The sequence below is a fragment of the Macadamia integrifolia genome, chromosome 9 (genome assembly GCF_013358625.1).
Source record: "Macadamia integrifolia cultivar HAES 741 chromosome 9, SCU_Mint_v3, whole genome shotgun sequence".
Lineage (NCBI taxonomy): Eukaryota > Viridiplantae > Streptophyta > Magnoliopsida > Proteales > Proteaceae > Macadamia > Macadamia integrifolia.
This window is the reverse complement of record NC_056565.1, coordinates 27,061,625-27,087,614: the sequence shown is the minus strand read 5'-3', so window position 1 is coordinate 27,087,614 and position 25,990 is coordinate 27,061,625. Positions and strand designations below refer to the sequence as shown.

At 39.0% G+C, this 25,990-nt stretch overlaps 1 protein-coding gene, 1 long non-coding RNA gene and 1 pseudogene across 2 annotated transcripts; 2 read left to right on the top strand and 1 right to left on the bottom strand.

Annotated features, from left to right (window-relative positions):
• Window positions 1–9,869: 9,869 nt before the first annotated feature.
• Window positions 9,870–12,024, top strand: LOC122089665 (subtilisin-like protease SBT4.13). The gene is made up of 5 exons (XM_042659371.1): window positions 9,870–9,952; window positions 10,052–10,143; window positions 10,209–10,447; window positions 10,764–10,900; window positions 11,778–12,024. Exons 1-5 carry the CDS (start codon window positions 9,870–9,872, stop codon window positions 12,022–12,024), a joined length of 798 nt encoding a protein of 265 aa, XP_042515305.1.
• A 386-nt stretch (window positions 12,025–12,410) lies between these two features.
• On the top strand, window positions 12,411–21,304 carry LOC122089664 (annotated as a pseudogene).
• A 2,184-nt stretch (window positions 21,305–23,488) lies between these two features.
• Window positions 23,489–25,400, bottom strand: LOC122087953. Its single transcript, XR_006142918.1, has 2 exons — window positions 24,517–25,400; window positions 23,489–24,262 (listed from the first exon to the last, which is right to left on the bottom strand). It is a non-coding gene; the product is annotated as an uncharacterized LOC122087953 (long non-coding RNA).
• Window positions 25,401–25,990: the final 590 nt, after the last annotated feature.

The following is a 25,990-nucleotide window of genomic DNA, read 5'->3' as shown; positions in this document are numbered from 1 at the left end:
GTATTAAAACTCTAGAAATCCAATATGGATTGATCAATCCAGGTTAGTTGGAGTCAAGGTTGGCCTCAGGTTCAAATTGTCTGTAATGAGCAATGAGGTGCAATGAGCATTTGGCAGTTGAGAGCATCTGGGCACATGCACCAAGAGATTCCCAGCCACCCGATGCTCATTGCATCAGTGTAGTGGTTGCAGACATTTATTTGATTCGATCCCGATTCTTAAAACATTGCTAAGGAATTTTATAATAATACTGAGTTTTTTTTTTTTTTTTGGGTAAAATCTAATAATATTGAGTTACAAGCATAACTTATGGAACATGTACATGATTTTTTTTTTGCCCTTGGAGGCAAGCTGGTTCTTCGAGGCCTAGTAACAAAGATGACCCGCAGGTGTTTTAAGAATTGGGACTGCCCCAGTAACGAAGATAACATGCCAGTTTGTTGAGGCCCTAGGCCATTTCCTTCGGGCCTTGAGGATTGTGCCCTAGGTCTCTTACCGGTTCTTTGGAATCAGCCCGCAAATGCAAATGGATACAAGGGATCAAATCCCGGTATCTTAATCCTTTTATGGACACTAGCGTAGCCTAGTGGTGGTAGTTTTGGCTTGAAGATCAGGTGCCTAGGGGAGGAGGTTGAGATCGAATACGGAGTATGCATGTGTGTGTAGGAGTAGGTGGCCATTGGCTTTACTAGTGCCCATGGCTAGCCAACGGCGCTTAGTAGGATAAAGAAGCCATAAAAAAAACAACCTACTCTAATTTTTGGGAGGTCTGTGAGATTGACATAGGACCCAAATCCTCAAATATATGATTATTTCCTTGGTTGTTATTGATGGTGACTAATGCGGTGAAATCTGATTGGCATAATTCCCAGGCAAGGCTGAAGTTCCAAGATGCTCTTGCGCAGAAAAATAGTGAGCAGAGCATGCTAGGCTGATCCGGTGGGGGACTTTCTGATGTTAAAATTAGAAAAATGGTTGATCTTAGGGGACTTTCTGATTTCAAAGTCAGAAAAATTGCAACAGGTAAATACCAAATAAAAGAATCGATCCCTTTTTCTTTTGGACTTACCCTGATTTTTATAGGTGCCAATATGGAGAGTCCATACTTGGCAGGTGTTTGACAAAGAAATTGACTCCTTGTCTTGGTGGAAGATTCTAGGAACATTTTGTTTTACTAAGAGCATAGGAGCATAAAGAGATTCACCTTTGATTTTATGCAGCTATTTTGAATCTGGGCTCCTTATTTGGGGAGTCCTTGCTTGAGCAAATTCCTTGGCGAATTAGTTTCCTTGTGCAACAAGGGAGGAGATTTGCTGAGGAATCGGTGAGTTGGCGAAATTTGCTGAGCTAACGGCGCGGGATCTTCGGGGTTGGCCTAAATTGTCGGGGCGGCATATGTTGCAGTCTGAGTCTGAGTGAGTTTCCAATCCGTGCATTGGCCTTATTTCATCATTGTCGACCAAGGAACTTATTTAATTTCATAAAAAATTCCTCAGGGAACGTGATGGAGGGAACTAATTGAGTTGTAATCCATTACAACCTTAGTCCTGGTTGTAAGGATGAGTCTACCCCCATTCTTAGCTAGACGGTATGGTTTTTATATGGTTTGAAAATTTAAATACAGGGTTACATATAAATACAGAGATACATATATAATATAAGAGTGTACATCATCTACAAATATTATACATGTATATTCTTATTAAATTAACCATCACTAATACAATTGTCTCCCACTCCCTGTTAGTAAAAACGGGAACAACAAAAAAACATAAACGAACGGTACGGGTTTTAAACAGTAAAATATTTTGAACGATACGGTCAAATAATTGGTCAAAAAAACAGAGAATGGAAAAAAAGGGAAAACGGACTGTACGGGTTTTAAACGTATAGATTTTAAACAAACGGGATCAAAAAAAGGGTACTAGTATAAATTAAGGAATTATTACATGAATATTTGCATCTGATGTTCAAAATAACTACAATACCCAACACTAATGCATATATATCTCATGTCTCATTATAAGTTTTATGATATATAATTGAATATCATCAACTACCAATTCTAAATTCATACACCACACATGTCCAAGTTTTGTTGAGCAATGTGGTTTGGCTATGATGTTGTTCATTATTATCAACATAGTCAACACACTCTTGGAGTAATGTATGTTCAACCTGAGTTAGGAGTCATCACTTTAGAAACATTTTTCAGCAAATGCATCAATTTGTATCTCAATTTTGGGATCCATACATTGATATTGAGTTGAAGGTGGTGATATCATGAGAAATATAGGCCATTGAGTTAGCTTCAAGTCGGTGAAAGAATCAAGTAGATCAGAGTTCGGGAGAGAAAGATTTGGTCAATTAAGTAGACATTATGTTAAATAAGTTAAGTCTTAAAAAAGGCCAAAAAATGGAAACGTGTTTATAACGGAAATGCTTGCCACTTGTTTTTTTTTTTTTTTTTTTTTTAAGTATCTTTGAGAAGCATACGGGAAAATGTGTTTTAAAGAGTAAAAAACGAGAATGTTTTTAAAACGGAGTTTTAAATGCGTTTTTGCTAACAGTGCTCCCACTATTGCTTATTAGATTAAGTGATTAAAAAAAAAAAAAAAAGAAGAATAAGATGAAAGGAAAAAAAAATCTAAATCTTGATACTGAGATGCATATATAATAGGGAAAATTAAGCCCCACTCTCCTGTAGTTTTCTGAAATTACACATGTATCTAAAGGTTTGATAGAATTAAGCCCTCTCCCCTGGCATTGATGGTTTGAGTATACTCTTAGTTTAAACAATAAAAGACTGTATTACCCGTTGAATCAAGACATGGTGGCAGTGGATCTCCACATAGTTGTAGATTTCCAATGAAAGCACTTGCACCCATGCATTTGAAAATCAGTTTTGGAGGGACTTAACCAGAAATATCATTAAAAAAACGTTTAGAAGCGCCAAGCTCTAAGAATTTCCAAACTTTATTGGTATGGAACCTTTGAATTCATTGTCTGATAGGTCCACGACACGCAGGGAGGGAAGACTTGCAAGCTCAACAGGTTTATAACCTGTGAAGTTGTTGTAAGCCAAATCCGTCCTCTAAAGAGCCTGACAGTTGGCAATGCCATCCGAGATGGACCCTGATAATCTGTTCCTATTCCGTTAAAGTACAAAAACAGAATTGCAGGATCCAAATGGGGGCAGGTTGCCTGAGTTATTACAGGAGAATGCTGAGAAGTTATGTAGAAGCAACATCGACCATATTTTGGTAAGAAGTTCTCCTTGTAAGCCTGGATTCTCAGAGATGTTAAAGTACTAGAGCTTGAAAGCTTGAGATATGTCACTGGGGATCCTCCTGTAAATTTATTTCTGGAGAGTTCGACGTACTTGCTATCAGGAAGAAGGCTAAATTTCAAGGGGATCTTACCGGAGAATGATTTTTCAACAATTTACTAAATTCCTAAGAAATCATATTTGGGATGCATGATTCCGACCATCTTCTTTGGTGGTGGGGGTGGGCTGAAGATGATGAGGGGAGGTTGTTACACCCGTGCCTAAAACCCCAGTCTAAATTCAACTTTTGGATACATGTGATGCACCCAAGGTGATAACCACTGGTAACTTGAGGGTTTTCCGCCTTACTGTATGGAAGGTTACAAATTCCCGAAGAAGTTAGTGTAAGTCTATTACCTTTGAGGAAATCCACCTGAACCCCTATAGTGTAATACACGGGAATATAGCCCACACACTTGTACATCTCCCCAAGACTATTGATGTAGCAAGGTGGAGTCGTCCCAACTAAATGGGGCACAATTGACCTACATCGGTAGGAGTATTGTGAAAAATAGGTTATTTGGCCATGAGGCTAGGGTCCACGCACTTGTGCGCCTCAGACCACTTCCAATAGATAATACAACTTACAAGTGGGTGGATAATAGGTTAGATCACCCTAAGGTGGGTCCACTAGTGCCAATTGGGGAATTAACCTAATAATGGGAGAAAACCCATTTATTTCCCAAACAAGCCTCAGTGAACTTAAGTTATCATATAAAGAGTTATAAGTAAACTCATTTATTTCCCAAACAAGCCTCATTAAATTTAAGTTACCAGATAAAGAGTTATTAGCAAAACTTATTTATTTTCCGAACAAGACTCAATAAATTTAAGTTACCATATAAAGAGTTATAAGCAAAACCCATTTATTTCCCAAATAAGCCTCAGTAAACTTAAGTTTGAGTTATAAGCAAAACCTATTATTTTTCCAAACGAGCCGTAGTGAACTTAAGTTTCTATATAAGGAGCTATCAGCTCATTTGTTTCACAAACATCATTTATAAAGGCAAAAGAAGAAGAAAATGGAGAAAGAAGAGAGAAGAAGGAGGTTGGAGCAAGGGAGGACGTCATCTCCATCCACCTATACTATTAAAGGAGAGTTTCTCTCTCTCTCTCTCTCTCTCTCTTACCCTATTTATCTACCTATGCTTATTAGGGAGCCCTAACTGAATTCCCCATCTCTCACCTACTTGATTTACAAAGTAAGTTGGAGATTTTGTGTAGGAGACCTAAATTAGCTAGTTTATGTACTCACATATGAGTATGGAGACCTCACACATGAGAAGCACAACTTGAATCCCTAAATTGGGCAACCTAAACCCTAGATTTGGGAATTTGACCAAATCCTCTATAATTTACCACCCAAACCTAACAATAAGTTGGGAAAATGATGTAACACAACTAGAATAGGGGATTAGGGTGACCACAAATAGAATTGGAGATTAATGCCTGAAGCCCCAATTGGATCTTCCCAAAATTAGGTAACCTAAACCCCAAATTGGGAAATTAACCAAAACCCTATGATCTACTATCCTACTTCAACTATAAATTTGGAGAATTGATGTAAGTTATCTAGATTAGAGGAATGAGGTAACTATAATTAAGTTTAGAGACCCAATGTATGGAAATCCTTGTCAATTTTTCCCAAATTGAGTAACTCAAAATCCTAAACTGGGGAAGATGACCAAAGCTCTAAAATCTATGTAACCTATGTGACTATTACATCATTCCTTAGATGATTAGTGTGGGCATGTGTTGCATGCATGCAATCTAACCCTAGAATACTAACCTTACAACCCCTTGCTAGCTAGTAGGGAAAATGTATTGGCTAATCCAACCCATCCGACGTGGCTTATGGTAATCCCGGTGTAGAGACTAACCCTTTGTAACCAATGATAGTCCCGGTTTTGTGTTTACTAGAGGTTATAAATAGGGATTTATCGGGCAACCAAAGTGCGCATGTGGGGACCGGTATGCTCTTGATCCACGAGTAGCTTGTATCGCTGGGGGGGACTGATGATAAATTCTGGGACCAAGGATACTACCTATGTTGTAGTAGTACTAATACCCCATTTAGACTTAGATTTGTTGATTAGGCTTATGTCAATCCGGATCATACCATTGCATTCATTTAAATAATATTGAGTATTGTTGTTGCATTCATACTTGCTTGTATTTGTTTACAGGTCCACCCCTCACTGGGCTTCTTGGAAGCTCACTCCATTTTATATGTATTTTAAATGGTGATCCAGGTATCCCTTTAAATGCTCTAGCTCTGTATGGAGATGAAATGTGGGCTGAAAAACTAGCTGAACACAAACCAGGCTGTGTTTGTAAAAGCTGTACCTATGGGGGCACCTAGAGGATGATAGAATTCATCTTTATCTTTTGATCCTTTTGTGGCATATACAGGTTATGATATAATACTCATGATATGTAAAATATGTTTGATGGTTAAACCTTTCTTTTGTGTAAATATGCTAAGTATCAATAGAAGTTCAGCAACGGTATTCTATTACATACTTGTGGATTTTAGTTCATTTCATAACTTGTGAGCTAAAATACTACAACGGAGATCCTGGTTGGATCATTAGATATAAGATCATGTCCAAGTCACTGGCCTTCAGGTAAATGAAGGTGGGGTGTGACACCACAATAGAAGAACATGAATAATCCAAGATCCCTACTTATGTACATTAGTTTGGTACCTAAATTAACTATGAGCTGTATATGAGCATATAACAATCTTAGAATGCTGCAATACCCTATAAACCTCAAGGGCAATCTCCCGAAACAAAATTCATCTAAAGAATCGCAAGACCCAAGAGTTCAATTTGTAGTTCTAAGTTCCAGTGAAGAGGTTCAACATGGACGTGTCCATGGACATTATATCATCTCTGAAAATAAAATTCAATAAACACAAAACTCCTCACAACTCAATCAAGACTAAAGAACCCTAACCTAAGAATTCTCCCAAAAAAAAGAGAAAAAAATGATTAAGCACACATAACCAACAATCGCAGTCGTTAAAAGAAACTATATTAGGGTCTAAAACCGATGGATATGAGAGAGATGCTGGGTAGATGATTTTGGGGAAGATGGGTTACGAAATCTTGGGGATGATCTTAGTTTTCTTCCATTTTCCAATGGCGAGTGTGATTTCACACAACTATCCACATTAATTTATTCTAATTGCTACCCTAATTGGAGTTCTAAGAGGGTAGTAGGTGTCTTGTTATTTTTGGATAAAGAACAGACCCTTTTTATGTTAATTATTTTTCTTTTTCTTTATTATTATTATACTTGTATTCTTTGTTCAGTTCGAGAAATAGGTAATTCGATACGGTTCAGTTCGTACCAAATGATTTTACCTAAAATACCGAAATCATACACTACTAAGGAATATTTATTTTCTAGATATTGAAATTATACTAGTCCTGTGATACCCAAGAATATGGCAAGTACTAGGCATGCCTGGGAGATCAGTGAGGTGTCCCCACCAAGATTATGGCTACTACCAAGGTGTTTGGGAGATCGGTGAGAGTGTGCAAACTTTAGTCTCACATTGCTTAGGGGGAGATTACTTGGCTAGTTAATCACCTCTAGCCTTCTTAACATGGCACAACTTAAAGCTTGGGACCGATAAGTTTACAAATCTTCTTTGGTCTAGGTCAATTCAATTTTAAACCATTGGGTTTCGATTTTAATAATTGGTTTCAGTTTCAAATTAATTGCAGTAATAAATAGGTTCCATGCATTTACAACACATGTCATGCATGGTGGATATTTATTATCATATAGTAATTGAACTATATTTGGTAACTAAGTATTAATTTGAGACAGCTTTGCAGTAATTAATTTCTTATTATCTTATCATTTATTTGGGTAAACATACATACAAACATTAGAAGATAAGAGAAGGGAAAGCTTAAATAGTGTGGTAGACAGTGAATGAGAGCAATTGGAGTGGATCATTTCAATGGTTAACATGAGGTCTCATTCATGCCTGATTACTTTTCTGTTTCTCTTTTCAAGCGCTCTCAATTATTTTCCTACTGCTGCAACTACAGAGAAGAAGGTAAATATTTATAATTCAGGTTGGTTCACTATAGAAAAAATCACTTTGGTGGGCTGGACCATAGTTATTAAATTTGGATTTGGGAATTATTCGGATGAGGAATTATTCGGATTAATACGTTTCGTTAATTTAACGATTCGGTCAAAATATCGGTCAAAAAAGCGGAAATAATAAATTTGAGTTCGGATTTGGGAATTATTCGTTTATAAAAATAAAAAGCGGACAAAAAATTCAGATGTTATTTTTAATATCTGCAATACCTGTTTCATATTATCTATCAATTATCAGATGTACATAACATACAAATGATGTAAAAATTAAAATTTTAAATTTTAAAGATAAAAATATTATATTTAGCTCTTTTTTTTTTTTCTAAACTCATTTCCAATTACTCAAATAATTGAATCAGAGAAAGAGAGACTGAGAGGGGGGATTGAGCACAAATTCAGCTAGACCCACGTCACCTACCATGCATGTTCACCTTAAAGACTAGAGAGAGAGTAACGACTGTAAGACTTAGTCAAACAAAAATCGGGTGAGAGATTTTTTTTTTGAAGAGGTGTGAGAGATTACCTCAGAAAAGATAAGCTTTGTCGGTTTCTATTAAAAAAAGAAGAAAAGTAACATTGGGATAATAAATGCATAATAACCACACTATTTTGTAAAGGCTTATTGACTTATTCAAGATAATGTTTTTTTCTTTTTTACATGGGATAAAATTAGTTTATAATTCGGATAAAATTCTGTTCAGTCAAATTATTCGTGAATTTTAAAAAAGTCTATAAAATCAAGAATTTTTTATTTGATTCGGATTAGGACAGAATTATTCATAAAATTCGGTAAAATTTTGTTCGGCAAAATTATTTGTGAATAATTCGGAGAATTTAATAACTAGGGCTGGACCACCATACATCGATTTCATTGCTCATTACAAGTGCCTCCGGTGGTTTTTTTTTATTATTTTTTGATTTTTTATGTGTGTGTGTGTGTGTGTGTGTGTAAGGGGGAGGATAGGGTTTAGGAAAAGTAGCCCTAGATATAAAATGATTAAAGGTGAAAATAAACAATACCTAGAGGCTTTTTGCAGCAACAGGAAAAGTTTCTTTTGCTTATCTGAAATTTTTTTCTTATACCTTGTGTTTAAACTTATATATATATATATTTATTTATTTATTTATTTATTGTTGTAGGTGGTTTGTGAATTGTGATTCAAAAATGTTTTTTTTTGTTTTGTTTTATTTTATTTTTATTTTTATAGGGGGGGGTGGGGTGCTTATATTATACCTTAATTTTTTGACATTTATATTATTCCATGGTTCCCAGAATTAGATATGAATCGGTGCTTTATGCTAAATTTCTAAACCCATATTTTGAAATTGACCATAAATGTGCTTGGATCGTTATTTATTTATTTTTTCATTTTTGCCCTTCTGTTAGTCAGAAAATAGTATAAAATTAGTAAAACTATCCAGTTTTATTTTTCAAGATCTACAAGCCGTTTGAATTAAAAAAAAAAAAAGGAAAAACCTAAGGCCTATGAAAATACATGCTTCTATCCAGTTTTTTTTTCCTAGTGTTTTTGGCTGAATCCTGACCGATTCTAATAAGATTCAAATTGGAATCCATGGAGACTGATCTCTTCCAATTCTAGATTTTTAAACCTTTGTTTGTTGCTTAGGAAAACATTTTTGTATCTAGTATTTCATATTTCTGCTTTACAACTTTAATTTGCATTTGTTTCCTCTCTTTCTTTCCAATCATAAATCATAAATCTTTTTTTTTTTTTAATAGGGTTGGATAGAGAGAAAAACTTAGAGTTATTGAGTTTTCTTCATTGTGGTTATCTATTGGCATTCAAACTTTATGAATATGTTGTCCATATCATGATCTAATCATGGATTGACTTTTAATCCTTTGTTTTTTTTTTTCCCTTAATCTGAATGTGGCTTATTCAAGGATTAAAATGACCAGTCCATACAATAGATAATGGGGTAGTTCCCTTTAAGGATCCCCTAAAGGCTTAAGGTGAAAGTTTTTCGTTACCCAGGTTAAAGAGAAAATCTCTTCATCAATGGTGATTTGATGCTATGATTGGATTCTCACAACACAGTTTGGAATCAGAATAAGATCTGTGGCTAAAAGAGATTCACCTTTCGCCATGGGTGTAGGAAAACACAGTCAAGGCTGCGGCAATACATTCACAAAAGAGAACAAATTTTATTCAATTGAATTTTTATACTCTTTGAAATTGTGGGTTCAGTCCATAAAGGGAGCAGCTTTACATCCACTTTGCGTAGAGGCTGTTTCCGGACTAAAACCCTAGACCACTTGATCACAATAACACAACCTTACCATTGCGCCGATGTCCAACCTCTGGGTTCATTCCATTTCCTACAATATGCTTATGTAATAAGCAGAAAACATTCAATGAATTTATGACTGGTGTAGTTTTATATCGTATATATGGGTGAAGTATCAAAGGCTAAGGATGAGTTCAACACAGAGTCTATACATTTTGGCATGTTAGAACAAGTCCTTGACACAAGGTATACTAGTTTTCAAGGTTTCCACTTTTCTCAAGGATGGTTTTCGATTCTGAAGGAGACTTTCCCTTATAACAATGCTTTGTGTATTAAATGATGCAGCTCAGCAAGAGAATCCTTGGTTTACAGCTACATAAAGAGTTTTAATGGGTTTGCAGCTAAGCTCACAAAGCAAGAGCAAAAGAAGCTCCAAGGTACTAGTTTCTGGTTTCCGATTTTCAGTTTCTGTTTGTACTTTTGTCACACAAAAAAATTGTAGGCATGGAAGGTGTGGTTTCTGTCTTTCCAAGTAAAACCCTGCAACTTCACACAACAAGATCATGGGATTTCTTGGGTTTCCCAACAACTGTAAAGAGATTGCCTACTGTCGAGAGTGATGTCATTATCGAAGTGATTGATAGTGGAATCTGGCCTGAATCTGAGAGCTTCAGTGATGAAGGGATTGGACCTCCCCCAAAACAAATAGAAGGGTATTTGCCAAAACATCAACTGCAACAAGTAAGAATTTTCCTCTAACTATTTCTTTTCTCAGACTAGCTGTGTATCATATGGAACTCAAGAACAGAACACCTTTCTCTATTAAGAATCCAGATTGGTTTGCCTCTTTCCAACATTTTATGATAACCAAGTCTTAGAAAAAGCATCAGTGTATGAAAGAAAGAATTCAAAGTCAGGCCACGGAATTCACTACCAATTTGGTTTTGAATCTGTTGATCACATCACTTTGTTATATATTTTGCTACAAATAAAAGCTGTTTCTGATTTGCATGAGCTCTCCATTGATTTCAACTTCTTTGTTTAATGTAAACCACAGCAAGATATCATGACTGCATTTGATGATGCAATTGAAGATGGTGTTGATATCATATCAGTTTCTCTTGGATTTTTGTTCGTGAGACCATTATTCGCAGATGGGATCTGCAATTGGTTCTTATCATGCAATGAAGAAAGGTATCCTTACCTCTGTTTCTGCAGGAAACAATCGACCAGGAAAAGAAACTCTTACAAATTATGCCCCATGGTTGTTAACAGTAGCCGCAAGCAGCACAGATAGTCGGATCATAAGCAATGTCACAACAGGCAATAATATTACTTTTATGGTGAGAGTGCTTGTACCCCATTAGACATGGTTCAAGGAATGGAAACATCCAGTCTTGTTTCTCCTTATGCTTCCATAATTCAAATTTCATCTGATAGGAACATGTTGTTCTGATTGATTAATTAGGGACATGCTGTAAATACTTTCCCAATCGAGGAAAAGTACTACTATAAGATCAAACACCAAGAAACATGAATAATAAAGAGACAATAGATCTGTACGATACAGAGATTTAATGAGGTTCACACACCAGGGTGGTGTGCTATGTCCTCGGGGGAAGAAGAAGATGATTCATTATGCAGAAGAGAAATTACACCCTAGCAGTGGCGAGGAAAAACTCGCCCGAACCCCTAGCTCGAAAAACCCCAAAATACAATGACTTTCTCAACAAGCAACAATACATTATATATACTCCAAATCGCGGGTCGACCCATTGGGTCGCGGTCGATCCGATCGAACTCCTCTGCTTCCATCACAGATCTCAGAAAATTTTTCATTCGGGTTGCCACCAAAATATGTCGGATCGGGTCAATCTTCAAAACGGGTCAAGAATTCGAGACAAACTTAACAACTACCCTGTCATATATGCATATAACGTTAGAGCTAATGACACTACCATTCAATATGCAAGGTAAATGACACAATAGAGAGATGCTCATTTTCTTTCTTTTTTCTCTACTTAAAATATATATGATTCTCCTTTTAATCTCTCCCCCACCTTTAATTCAGGAGTTGTTTTGATGATGGTTTGGAGGAAAAAGTAGTGAAAGGGAAGATTGTCTACTGCGATAAGTATGTTCTTGCTTTTCCCATTGTTCTAGGACCCTACTTTGCTAATGCTTCAGGAATGGTGCTTCGAGACAATTCTGGAAATGATGATACACCCAATGCTTTTCTTGTAGCTGGAACAGCTCTTACCGTTGCTGAAGCCACAAGATTTGAGAAGTATTTGAATACTACCAGGTTAATTGAATAGAACACAACATACTATGTCTTGAGTTTTATTAGTGCTTGAATTTATGTTGTTAAGTTTGCCTCGAATTCTTGACCCATTTTGAAGATTGATCCGCTTCGACATATTTTGGTGGCGACCCGAATGGGAAGGTTTCTGAGATCTGTGATGGAAGCAGAGGGAGCCTGGATCGATCGTGACCTGATGGGTCGACCCGCGACTTGGAGTATATAATGTACTGTTGTCTTGTTGAGAAAGGTCATTGTATTTTGGGGGTTTTTCGAGATAGGGTTTCAGGGCGAGTTTTCTCGCCGTTGCTTGGGTGTAATCTTTCTTCTGCATAGTGAAACATCTTCTTCTTCGCCCGAGGATGTAGCACACCACATTGGTGTGTGAACCTCGTTAAATCTTTGTCGTGCAGATTTTTTGTTTCTTTATTTTCGTATTTCTTGGTGTTTGATCTAACATATGTTAATAGTGGTCATCTTTTGCCTCTGTAGGAATTCTGTGGCCAAGATTTACAAAAGTCAAGCTATCCATGACCCTAAAGCTCCAATTGTGGCTTCATTTTCTTCAAGGGGGGAGCCACATTTGCTTTACCAAATATTCTCAAGGTACTCTACAAATTGTTAAGTGCCAGCTATAGTAGGGTTCATCCATATTTTCTTCAGCACCAATTTGTGACTTTTTTTATGTCTCAGCCAGACTTAAGTGCTCCAGGAGTAGACATCTTAGCTGCATGGTCTCCAAAAGGCACAACTTCGAGTGCTAAGGGCTCTGAAATGTACAATATAGTATCTGGAACATCCATGTCTTGCACACATGTGACCGGTGCTGCTACTTATGTCAAAACATTTCATCCATCATGGTCACCTGCAGCAATCAAATCCCCTCTAATGACAACAGGTGATTTTTCCTCTTCCATAAGTATCAAAGTAGCACAACCAATGTGATTTAGGGGGGGGGTTCCTAGATGACTAGGTCTCCTACAAGATTAACTAACTAGGTAGGATTAACTCAAGGGCTTAGGTAAATAGGACCAAAGAATCTCAGCAAACACGATTAAACATGCAAGATAAAGCGAGACTAATAAACAAAGTAGCCAAAAGTAATATTAATCTAGACGGAAAAACACATAAATTCTTACTCAAGTTTCAAGTGGGGACATGGGGAAGGGAACAAATGACATACGAATATTAAGTTCAGCACAAATCCATCTAGACACCCAAATTAGATATGCAAACAATCGATAAAATAGGCATAAACAAAGGGCAAAGGCAGGCTTCAACGTCAATGGGTTGCGATATATATAATAGGGATTAAGGGAGGTGGGGAGGGTTTAGTTTAATACTTTACCATACTGCTATTCAGATCTGAGGAGAGAAGAAGAGATCAAGGTCCTCTAAAATAAAGAGGTTGTAGTCCACTTTTAGTTGATGAAGATACATCCAGCCGATTGTAAAGAGAGTAGCACCAGCGGAGGGTAAACAACAACCGAGAGTAGTAGCAACATTGATGTAAAGGCAGCAGTGTACAGTAGCAGCAGCAGCAGTATTGTAACGACAGTAGTACATAGCAGCAGCAGTGAGGTAAAGGCAGCAAGTGCAGCAGAGCAGTTTTGTACCGGCAGAAATATGTTACAGTAGCAGTGAGGTAAAGGCAGCAGGTGCAACAGCAGCAGTTTTTGTAACGACAGTGATGTGTTGCAGCAATAGTGGGCATCGATGGGGGAGGTTAGCAGTGACAAAAAAAAGCAGCAGAAAAAAAAAAAGAAGAAATAAGACTGAAAAGAAAGAGAGGGAGGCGAGACAAGAAAACTGAGAGAAGAAAGAGCCGAGAGAGTAAGGGAGGAAAGAGGCGAGAGAGAAAAGTGAGATCACGAGGGAGAGAGAGAACCGTGAGGGGTTTGGGGGTTTATTCTTGGTCTTTTTTTCAATTCTCATTCATTACCTCAATCGTGGCCTAAGCCATTACATAAATATCAATCTAGTTACTAAAAATAAAAAGAGTTAATTAACTAGTAAATAAAGACTTTCTAAAAACTAATCAACCAATAAAGTAGTTTCCTAATTAATTAAAAGATTAACAAAGAAAAGAATATACTACAAATAAACTACTAAACTAATAACTAATGGGGCCCACAAGATCTTCTAAAATCTTTTAAGATCTTCTAAAATATGGATCGAGCTTTCCTTCTTCCTCCTTTTTCTTCTTCTTTCTATTCTTCCGCCAGTACACTTTGATGTCCCCATCAACTCTCCCCGGCTTGGAAGAATTCACCTCTGGTGAATTAAAGCTCATGTAATACTCAAATAGGTCTGGGTTGAGTTGTTGGACTTCTTGCATTGTGATCCAGGTGTTGTCAATTTCCGGACGTCCATGCCACTTGACCAAGAACTCTCTAGAACCTGCAGCGTGTGTGGACACAATCCTCTCATCAAGGATTTTCTCAATTTCTTCAGTTCTCCTCGTGACCTTAGGCACAGGTGGTAACGAGGTGGGGGTAAGTGGCTGGCTTGGCTCAAAAGTCTCATCAATGTTGAAAGGGAAGTCTTCAAGGTCATCAGGGTAAAAAGAGGTGAAGGTAGAGGTACCATGGTATGGGACTAGGTCTTCAACATTGAAAATATTGCTGATCTCCATGCTACCTGGAAGATCAAGAACATACGCATTGGCACCTATCCTCTTGACTACCTTGAATGGACCTGTGCTACGAGCATGTAGCTTGCTCGCTTTTCCCCTAACAAAACGTTGTGGCTTGATTCTTACCATCACCATATCACCCTCTTGAAACTCTTGTAGCCTTCTGTGCACATCTGCCTTCGATTTGTATTGCTCATTACTCAGTGCTATCTGTCTCCTTATACCTGCATGCAAATCATGTATATGTTGAGCAAAAGATTCGGCTGACTGGGAGGTCCTAGAACTAGACACGACTGGGATAAGGTCTATGGGTGCCCGAGGCTGGTATCCTGAACAAATCTCAAAGGGGGACAGACCAGTGGTACGGTTCTTAGAACTGTCATATGCAAACTTGGCCTGGCTAAGGACTCGATCCCAACTGGTAAGGTGTTCTCCTATGAGGCAACGCAATAAATTCCCTAAGCTCCTATTGACAACCTTGGTTTGGCCATCGGTCTGAGGGTGGAAAGCTGAGGAGAAACGAAGTTTCGTGCCCATCATTCACCATAGGGTCCTCCAAAAATGACTAGTGAACTTAACATCCATATCGGACACTATGGTGAGGGGTAACCCATGGTACTTGACAACCTCGTTAAAGAAAAGTTTGACTATTATGGATGCATCAGAAGTCTTAGAGCATGGGATAAAATGGGCCATCTTCGAGAAGCGGTCAACAACCACATAAATAGAATCATGGCCTCTCGAAGTTCTTGGTAGACCAAGCACGAAGTTCATGCTAAGGTCCTGCCAAGGGGAATGGGGAACGGGTAGGGGAGTGTATAAACCCGTGTTTTGCTTTTGTTGTTTGGCGGTCTGGCATGTCCTGCATTGACCCACAACTCTAGCAACATCCTTCTTTAGTCCTGGCCAAAAGAATCGGTCCTCAACGAGGGTGATGGTCTTATCGCGACCGAAGTGGCCAGCGACTCCCCCAGCATGCAATTCCCAGATCAGGAAATCTCGGAGTGAAGTCCCGGGAATGCACAACTTGCTTCCTTTAAAAAGAAAGCCCTCCCTAAGTAGGTAGTCCGAGCAGTTGACTGGTTTGCCTTCACTCAAGGAAGTGAACGGCTCATTAAAATCAGGACAGGTGGGGTATTGGTCCTTGACTTGCTCGAACCCTACAACCTCTACACTCATTGCTTGGAGTAGCACACTAGCCCGACTCCTAGCATTGGTGCGACTGAGGAACATGGTTCACCCGGCTCAGTGCATCTGCAATAGTATTCTCGACACCAGGCCTGTGCTTGAGTACAAAAGTGTACTCTTGGAGAAACTCAACCCACTTGGCATGCCTCTGATTGAGTTTCTTTTGGGCACTAAGGTACCTTAGAGCTTGGTGGTCAGAGAATGGTGCAAATTCTTGCGGTAAAAGGTAATATCGCCAATAGCGCAATGATTGGACAACCACATAGAATTCCTTGTCGTATGTAGAATATCGTTGCCTAGCTTCATTAAGCTTCTCACTAAAATAGGCAACAGGGTGGCCCTCTTGTCCTAGGACACCACCTATCCCAATACCAGATGCATCACAGTTAACTTCGAAGACCTTAGAGAAATCTGGGAGGCGCAGGACTGGAGCTTCAGTCATAAGCTTTTTAATCTCATTAAAGGTCTTCGTAGCACTCTTAGTCCATTGAAACTCTTTCTTTTTCATGCAATCGGTGATAGGAGACATAATGGAACTAAACCGGTAGATGAACCTTTTGTAGAAAGTGGCTAAACCATGGAAGCTTCGTACCTCATGAATGTTAGTTGGCTCAGGCCACTCTACAATCGCCCTCACCTTTTCAGGGTCAGCAGATACTCCCTGAGCTGACACAACAAATCCCAGGAAGATGACTTGATCACTTATGAAGGTGCACTTCTTGAGGTTGACAAAGAGTTTCTCTTGTGAGAGCACATGAAAAACCTTTTGTAAGTGATCCAAGTGAGAAGACGGGGTCTTACTATAGATGAGGATGTCATCAAAGTAAACCACAAGGAACTTGCTGATGAATGGTTGAAGCACTTGATTCATTACTCTCATGAAAGTGCTAGGTGCATTTGACAAGCCAAAAGGCATGACTTACCACTCAAAGAGGCCATCCTTCGTCTTGAAGGCTGTCTTCCACTCATCTCCAGGCTTGACCCTAATCTGGTGGTACTCGCTCTTGAGATCAATCTTCGAAAAGATCGCAGAGTTGGCCATCATATCCAACATGTCATCAAGCCTAGGGATAGGGAACCTATACTTGATGGTGATCTTATTGATGGCCCTACTATCAACACACATATGCCAGGTGCCATCTTTCTTTGGCGTGAGCAAGGCAGGTACAACACACGGGCTAAGGCTTTCCCTAATGAATCCCTTTTGCAACAGTTTATCCACTTGCCGTTTGAGTTCGGCGTGTTCTTTGGGATTCATTCGGTAATGGGGTAAGTTCGGGAGAGGGGATCTTGGAATCAAGTCAATAGCGTGTTGGATGTCACGCATAGGCGGTAACTCATCAGGTAGTTCCTTAGGGAATAGCCTCTCGAATTTTCTCAACAAGGGTTGCACTTTTCTAGGAGCCTCAGTGAATAAGCGTGACCTATTGGTATTACTCTGTACGGCAACTAGAGCATAAATCACCCCTGATTCGTGACATTCTTCTTCAAATTGTTGTTGATTTAAAATGTTGAGTGTTTTGGTGGGGGTGTGTTTGAATGTACTTCCCTTGTGTTCTGGAACCCTAACTTCCCCAGGGGGACTGGGTGTCAGTTTGATCTTCTTCCCTTTGAACTCAAAGACATAGGTGTTAGACTTCCCGTAATTGGTAACATCCTGGTCATATAACCAGGGCCTACCTAGAATGATGTGGGCAACATCCATCTCTAGGACATCACACCACACTCGATCCTCATATCCTGCAAAATGTAGGGGAACTAGACACCTCAGATTTACGAGAATGGTGAACTGATCAACCCAGGAAACCTTGTAAGGCTTGGGGTGGGGTTCAGGTTTGAGGCCCATTCGAGCAACAACGCTCTTGGCGACCACATTCATGCAACTCCCGCTGTCTATGGCGACGCGGCAGTTCTTGCCCTGATGACATGTGTAGGTGATGAAAATATTAGTTCGTCGTCAATCGTCGCTATTCTTAGGTTGTGAGACCATGCAACGCACAATGCCGAGCTTGAGGTCACCGGCCTCCTCGGTGTCCTCATCAGATATGGTCTCGTCTAGCCTATAGTCCTCATACTCGTGATCCTGAAAATCCTCTTGGTCACTTTCCTCAGGGGTTTGCTCTCCTACATAAAGATTCCTATTGGGATACTCTCTGGAGAAGTGACCAGACCCACGACACTTGAAGCACTGTTGTTGTCCACTACTCTTGGGCGCTTCTCCCAAAATTCCTTTACCCTTGTTGTCAAATTGAAGCTGTGGTGCAGCAGGGGATTTTGGGAATCCAGTTGAGCCTTGGGGTGGTTTTCTAAATTGGGACTCCCCAGCTTGGAAGTTCTTCCTCTGAGAATAAGTTTTCATGGAGGATTTCATTTCAAGGGCTATCCTGAAGGCCTGTGGAACATCTCGCACCAGGTGGGGTGCCATACGAGACTGAATTTCGGAGTTGAGCCCGATAAGGAATCTGGATAGTGTCTGCTCAACATCCTCCCTAGTACGGCTTCTAATTTTTAATTCATTGAACTTGTTCATGTACTCGGTCACAGTCAACTTCCCTTGCTTCAGGGTATTCATTTCATTCAACAACTGGAGCCTATAAGTGATAGGCAAAAATTCCCTTTTGAGTCGCTTTTGCATCTCTACCCAGGTGGTGATTGGATCAAGTCCTAGGTGGTCCTCCTGGTACTCTAGGTCTGTCCAGAAGTCCTGGGCAGCTCCAATAAGCTTGAATTTAGCAAACCGGTAGCGGACTTCCTCTGGCATATCATAGAAATCGAAGTACCTATCCATCTGCTTGATCCAATCCAGAAGGATCCTAGCATCAATCTGACCATCGTAGGTAGGGGCATCTACCTTAATCATCCGTCTGACATCAAAGCCCCTATCATGGTGCTCATAGCCCTCATCATCTCCATATTGGGTTTGGCGTCTTGGTGGTGGGCCTCGACCCCTAACCTGATCCCTACCACGCCTTAGTCCTTGGAAGTTATCCCCTATCCGGTCATAACCGTTAATCTAGTTATTTTTTTTTACTTCCTCAGGGTTAGGGCCTCTGCCCCTAAGTTCAGTGCCAGTTATGTTACGGCCTTGCCGTCTATCAGGGTTTTGGGCACTTGTCTCGAGGGCAGCCAACTTATCGGTAAGGGCTTGGAGATGGATAGCTTGTGTTTCCTGTATGGTTTGAACGGCTTTCATGAATTCAGCCAGTTGCTCCGATTGGGTGGCGGTGCTAGGAGGGGCAGACATATCCTGGTATGCTCTACCACTACGAGTGGACATAAGGAGATGGGCAACCAAAGGTACGATTGCCACTAAAGACTCAAGGTCTACTCAGGATCTCCAATTGAGATAAGCAGTTAGCCCTTTTAATCTTGATGTCAGAAATCTCTCTCTCGAGTATATGTTTTTGGAGGGAATAAAGTCCAATGCTATTTGGTCCCACCAACGTAAGAAAGAAAAAGGGTGTCCTCTAATCTATGGTATCGCTCTCTTAGCTCATACTCGAGCACGGACAAACGGTGACGGAGACTAGACCTCAAAAGATAAGACATGTAAACAAGGGACAATAGTACTTAATTACCCTCAACCTAGACAAAACCATGCTCTGATACCAAGATGATGTAGGGGGGTTCCTAGATGACTAGGTCTCTTACAAGATTAACTAACTAGGTAGGGTTAACTCAAGGGCTTAGGTAAATAGGACCAAAGAATCTCAGCAAACACGATTAAGCATGCAAGAAAAAGCGAGACTAATAAACAAAGTAGCCAAAAGCAATATTAATTTAGACGGAAAAACACATAAATTCTTACTCAAGTTTCAAGTGGGGATATGGGGAAGGGAACAAACGACATACGAATATTAGGTTCAACATAAATCCATCTAGACACCCAAATTGGATATGGAAACAATCGATAAAATAGGCATAAACAAAGGACAAAGGTAGGCTTCAACGTCAATGGGTTGCAATATATATAATAGGGATTAAGGGAGGTGGGGAGGGTTTAGTTTAATACTTTACCATACTGCTATTCAGATCTGAGGAGAGAAGAAGGGATCAAGGTCCTCCAAAATAAAGAGGTTGTAGTCCACTTTTAGTTGATGAAGATACATCCATCCGATTGTAGAGAGAGTAGCACCAGCGGAGGGTAAACAACAACTGAGAGTAGTAGCAGCAGTGATGTAAAGGCAGCAGTGTGCAGCAACAGCAGCAGCAGTATTGTAATGGCAGTAGTACGTAGCAGCAACAGTGAGGTAAAGGCAGCAGGTGCAACAGAGCAGTTTTGTACCGGCAGAAATATGTTGCCGCAGCAGTGAGGTAAAGGCAGCAGGTGCAGCAACAACAATTTTTGTAACGACAGTGATGTGTTGCAGCAGCAGTGGGCATCGATGGGGGAGGTCAGCAGTGACAAAAAACAGCAGCAGAAAAAAAAAAGAAAAAGAAATAAGACTGAAAAGAAAGAGAGGGAGGCGAGACAAGAAAACTGAGAGAAGAAAGAGCCGAGAGAGTAAGGGAGGAAAGAGGCGAGAGAGAAAAGTGAGAACACGAGGGAGAGAGAGAACCGTGAGGGGTTTGGGGATTTATTCTTGGTCTTTTTTTCAATTCTCATTCATTACCTCAATCGTGGCCTAAGCCATTACATAAATATCAATCTAGTTACTAAAAATAAAAAGAGTTAATTGACTAGTAAATAAAGACTTTCTAAAAACTAATCAACCAATAAAGTAGTTTCCTAATTAATTAAAAGATTAGCAAGGAAAAGAATATACTACAAATAAACTACTAAACTAATAACTAATGGGGCCCACAAAATCTTCTAAAATCTTCTAAGATCTTCTAAAATCTTCTAAGATCTTCTAAAATCTAGATTGAGCTTTCCTTCTTCCTCCTTTTTCTTCTTCTTTCTATTCTTCCACCTGTACACTTTGATGTCCCCATCACAATGATACCCAAATCACTTTCTTATTCTTGCTTTTGTTTTCTAGCTTCTCCCATGAATAGTTCTTATACTCAAGAGGCTGAATTGGCTTATGGTGCTGGTCAAATTGATCCATCAAAGGCTATAAATCCTGGTGTTGTGTATGATATCCAGACAAGTGACTACATACCACAATTATGCAGCATGGGAGTAACTCCAGAGTATATTATAATCATCACCGGAGAGAATGTGACTTGTGCCAAGGTTAATCAATCCATATCATATCTAAACTATCGTTCTTTTGGTGCTGGAGTTAATGCCGGAACATCCTTCACACGATATTTCCCTAGGACGGTTACAAATGTTGGCCTACCTAATTCCACATACAACACGACGGTTGGCTTGCACCCGCTGCTAAATGTTACTGTTAATCCTAAGGTTCTATCTTTTAAGTCTTTGAATGAGAAGCAACAGTTCACTGTGGAAGTTAGTGGAAAACTAGTTCACAATGCTTCACTTGTCTCTACTTGGCTATTGTGGTATGATGGCCATACATAATGTAAGAAGTCCCATTGTTCTTTGGGCATCAAGACCCTTTTTCTAGCATCAGTTCTTGTTTGCCCTAGAATCATAATGTGCTAATGAATGATTTGCATATTTATTCAAAGCAGAAAAAGAATTGATTATCATCCAGACATACCCGGACGAGAAACAAAAAATCCAAAAATAGAAAAATCGCTTTAATCCCTACCTTTGGCATTTCCATCAACAAAGAAGAAAAGGCTATCTATCATTTTCCTAAGACCCCAGCTACGTCCTTGCCATTACCGGAAAACCCAGAACTTCAATACTACAAGAGAGAGCTAAATGGAAAAATCATCTGGATACAAATCTATATCTTGGTCTTTCTTGAACATCCCATAAGATCTCATCATGAACAAAATCAAGATATGTTAACCACGTAGTTGAAGACCGAGACACTGCATCCCTTTTCAAGATGATATTCTCAACAAAATATCCTTCTCGCATAATGTGGGTAATTTTCTTGGAGTAGAGGGTAGGTAATCTTTAAATCCATCCACTATTGCTGGAATATTGAAGGTATTTTCTAATTAGAGAAACATTTAACTACTGCATAGGAATCACATTCAACCCAAGGATTTGATACACATCTTCTTTTGGCTAATCATGGTTTTAAGTATCGGTGCGTATCGTGCCGTACCGGCCGTTACGTATCCGTATCGGTAGGCATCGGCACGATACATACCGATACGATACATGAAAAATTTAAAATCCTTATGTATCGATACGTATCCTACGATACGCATCGATACGCACCGATACACCACCGATACGCACCGATACGTACCGATACTCTATGAAAAATTCAAAATTGAAGTGAAATGTACGTCTCAGTATGTATTGATACGTATCGATATGTATCGGTATGTATCGGTGCGTATCGGTATGTATCGATCGATACACACCGATACGTACCGATACGGTCATAAAATGGCCAAAATGGGTAATTTTTTAGAAAAACACAATTTTTTGAGGTGTTTTTGTTCCAAAATTGTTGCCAACCATTTTTCTCTCTAACTAAAGTGGAAAACTGGAAATCAAGGTTGGGAACAATGATTTTACATTTATGGGACAATTACAAACCTTAGATTCTTAGTGCGATACTCTCAATTTACTGTTTATGCATAATACATGTTATATATAACTTTTTTTAACTATTTTTTTTTTGCAAAAGTATATAAAAAAGTGTTTCCTATCCATTTATGTGCGTATCTTTAGCGTATCTTAGCGTATCTCCGATACGATACGATACCCTCTGATACGTATCTTAATTTTGGCCGACCGATACAACGATCGATACCGATACTTTAATCCTTGGGCTAAATCAATTCCATAGAAAAAAACAGCAAATTTACATAGAAGTTTGTGTGGACTCCTAGAAAAATTGATAAACTCCCACAAGCATTCCATCAAAATTTCTAAGAATTCTTCCTGCATTGGAGTTACCTGGGTTACCAAGAGCGCTGCATTCAGTATTAAGCTTTAACCATCTTATGTCAGGTTTATACCAGGATACCTTCACAACACATCTCTGAATCATAGAGAGGTTATAGATCTCAAATAATTTGGACACTCTAAAGTCCATGAGCTGCTTCACTAACATCCTTCATCAAAGCTTTCATAATAGATGTAGAGTGCCTTGCTTTACTCTTAAATCTTATCTTTTTTCGCTCATACATTTTGCATTGGAATGAGTGTTAAGTTTGTCTCGAATTCTTGATCTGTTTTGAAGAATGACCCGCTCCGACATATTTTGGAGGCTACTCGAATGGAAGTTTTCTGAGATTGGTGATGGACGCGAGGGGTTGGCCTAATCAGTTTGCTATGGGTAGATCTATGAGGCTTGATGTACTATGATTTGATAGGACAGATGTAATTGGGTGGGTTTTCAAAGCTGCACAGTTCTTTGAGTACCATCAGACACCACAAGAATAGAGGATTCTCATATCTTCTTTTCATACGGAGGGACTTGCACTTTCTTGGTTTCAATGGATGCATTCTAATAAATTGATTGTTTCTTGGCCTCAATTTTTACAAGCTTTGAAATTGAGATTTGGTCCATCAATCTATGAAGATCTTAAAGGGAAATTGGCTAAATTGTAACAAGTGGCCACGGTAGCAGCTTACCAGGCCCAATTTGAGGAAATATGCAGAATGGCCTTATGCAATGCTTGCAGCTCACTATCTTCAAAATTCTCCTTTCTAAGTAACAAATTGGTTTGTACTGTATAGAACAAGAATACGACATTTGTGAACCTAAATCCATCACTTCCGGTAATCTAGATTTGTGGTCAAATTCTCTTAAAAGGGGTAGTGTTTTAGGCTCTTGAACCATTTCATCAAACTCTATTAGAACTGCTGCCAATTCTGATGGAAGTTTGTTGATGTCCATAACTGATTTTGTAATGAGTTGGGCCTGTAGATGATACAATGAAGCAATGCTACCATTTATAGCCATCTTTCTAAGCTGCTTAGGTGTCAAGGAATCTACATTAAGAGATGATTCACCCACTAACTTCACCTGTTTAGCATGCCATGACAACTCCACTATTAACTCTCTATAATCATCCAAAATGGATCCCAACAATTCAAGCCACTGAATACCAAGTACAGCATCAGCCCCAGCAATTGACAAGATAAAGAATTCAGTGATGAATTCTGTACCTTGCAAAGAGAATGGCACAACCGCACACTTCTTATCATACATCAACTATTGCTCATCTCCGACAAACACCTTAAATTGCTTAGTTTGTAAAATATAGGTAGTTGCAGATCTGTGGCCACTTTCTCTTGGATAAAATTATGAGTACTCCCTGAATCAATGAGTACTTGTAACCTCTTCTTTCCATACCAACCTTGGAGCCTTATAGTTTTAGGACTGAACTGACCAGCTAACACATGTATGCTAACCTCTGGAACTACATCCATATTATCCTGCAAGATATCCTCACAAACAACATCATCAGAGTCCACAGTTAAATCACTATCCTCATTAGAAATCAACAAGAAAAATTTATTTTTACATTTATGACCAGACAAATATTTTTTATCATAATATTAACACTGATCCTTGTCTCTTTTCTCCTTCAATTCCGTTGGAGACAGTCTCTCAATTGGAGGTCTACTTATAGGGGTTGGTAAAAGAGGCTTATTGAAAGGAAGTAATTGATGAGTCTGCTGAAATGTACCTTGTGGAACAGAGTGAGAGCCTGTATTTCTGTACTTATTCCAAGGTTGCGTCCAAAACTGCTTCAAATCTTTATACTTGTCCTCGTGCAGCTTAGCCAAGGCCATAGCTTGTACCAAAGAACAAGGTTGAGCCACTAATAATTCCTTCCTCAACTTAGGTTTCAGACTAGATATGAAGAAACTTATGAGAAAATCCTCTGATAAGCCATGAATCTGAGTTTATATTTCCTCAAGTTTGCCAATTTTCCTTTAGGATCTTCATAGATTGATGGACTCAATCTCAATCTGAGAGCTTGCAAAAATTGAGGCCAAGAAACCAAGAAAGTGTAGGTCCCTCTATATGAAAAGAAGATACGAGAATCCTCTGGTCTTGTGGTGTCTGATGGGTACTCAAAGAACTATGTAGGAGTTCCTGGAATTACCCAATTACATCTGTCCCATCAAATCTTGGTACGTCAAGCCTCATAGATCTACCCATAACAAACCGATTAGGAGTTGCTAGAATTACCAAACCCTCATGTCTTGTTTCACCTTCATTTATATAAGCACCATTATGGATTGTAAGGAATCCAATCGAGCATCAACATGAGACATGAATTGCTGTAAGGTACTACGGATCTCTGCAAAGTTGGCTTCAGTGCTCTTCTTGAATTCAGTTGAATCTTGGAGTTTAGGAGATTGAAATGATTGAAATTTTTAATTGCATCACCTATCTTGGACAATCGAGTTCCTTCCGCCATGAGTTGCAGTTCCGATTCAGCAATGAAAGCACTAATGTTAAGAGAAGGGAAGGGAGATAGTTGCATAGAGGTGTGGCTCCTTGAGAAGAAGAGAAGAAATCTAGAAAATCCAGCCAAGAACAGAGAAAAAGAAATCTGGAAAATCTAGCCAAGAACAAAGAAGAAGAAAGTTTGCCATTCGTTTTGCCCCTTTTATATGGAAACACCAACACTTGTAACAAACCTAACAACTTGACATAATAGGCCTAACAAATTGACAGCTGTACCCTCCTAACTCTTCTCCTAGTCACTCCATTATCTGTTGCTCACAAGGCTTTTTGCTGAATTTGTGCTCATTGCTGTTGCTCATGGTATGGTTTGACTCGATCGAATGTGACCTAATTCGCGACTTGAAGGAGTATATAATGTACTATCGTCTTGTTGAGTAAGTGATTGTAATTAAAGCGAGTTTTTTCTCGCTGCTATTTGGTTGTAATCTCTCTTCTACATAGCACATCACATCGGTGTGTGAATCTCATTAAATCTTTATGTATTGTACGGATCTGTCTTTGTTTATTTTCATTTTAGTTGGTGTTTGCTCTAACCAGAATGGACCGTGAAGCCAAATGCAAGATCATTACTTAACTCTCCTAATACATTTGATGAAGAAAAGTCAAAATAAAAATTTACAAATGAATTTGAAATTTCAAAATTTCTTTCTGTTATTGAAACAAATGGGCTTAAAAGGAAAGAG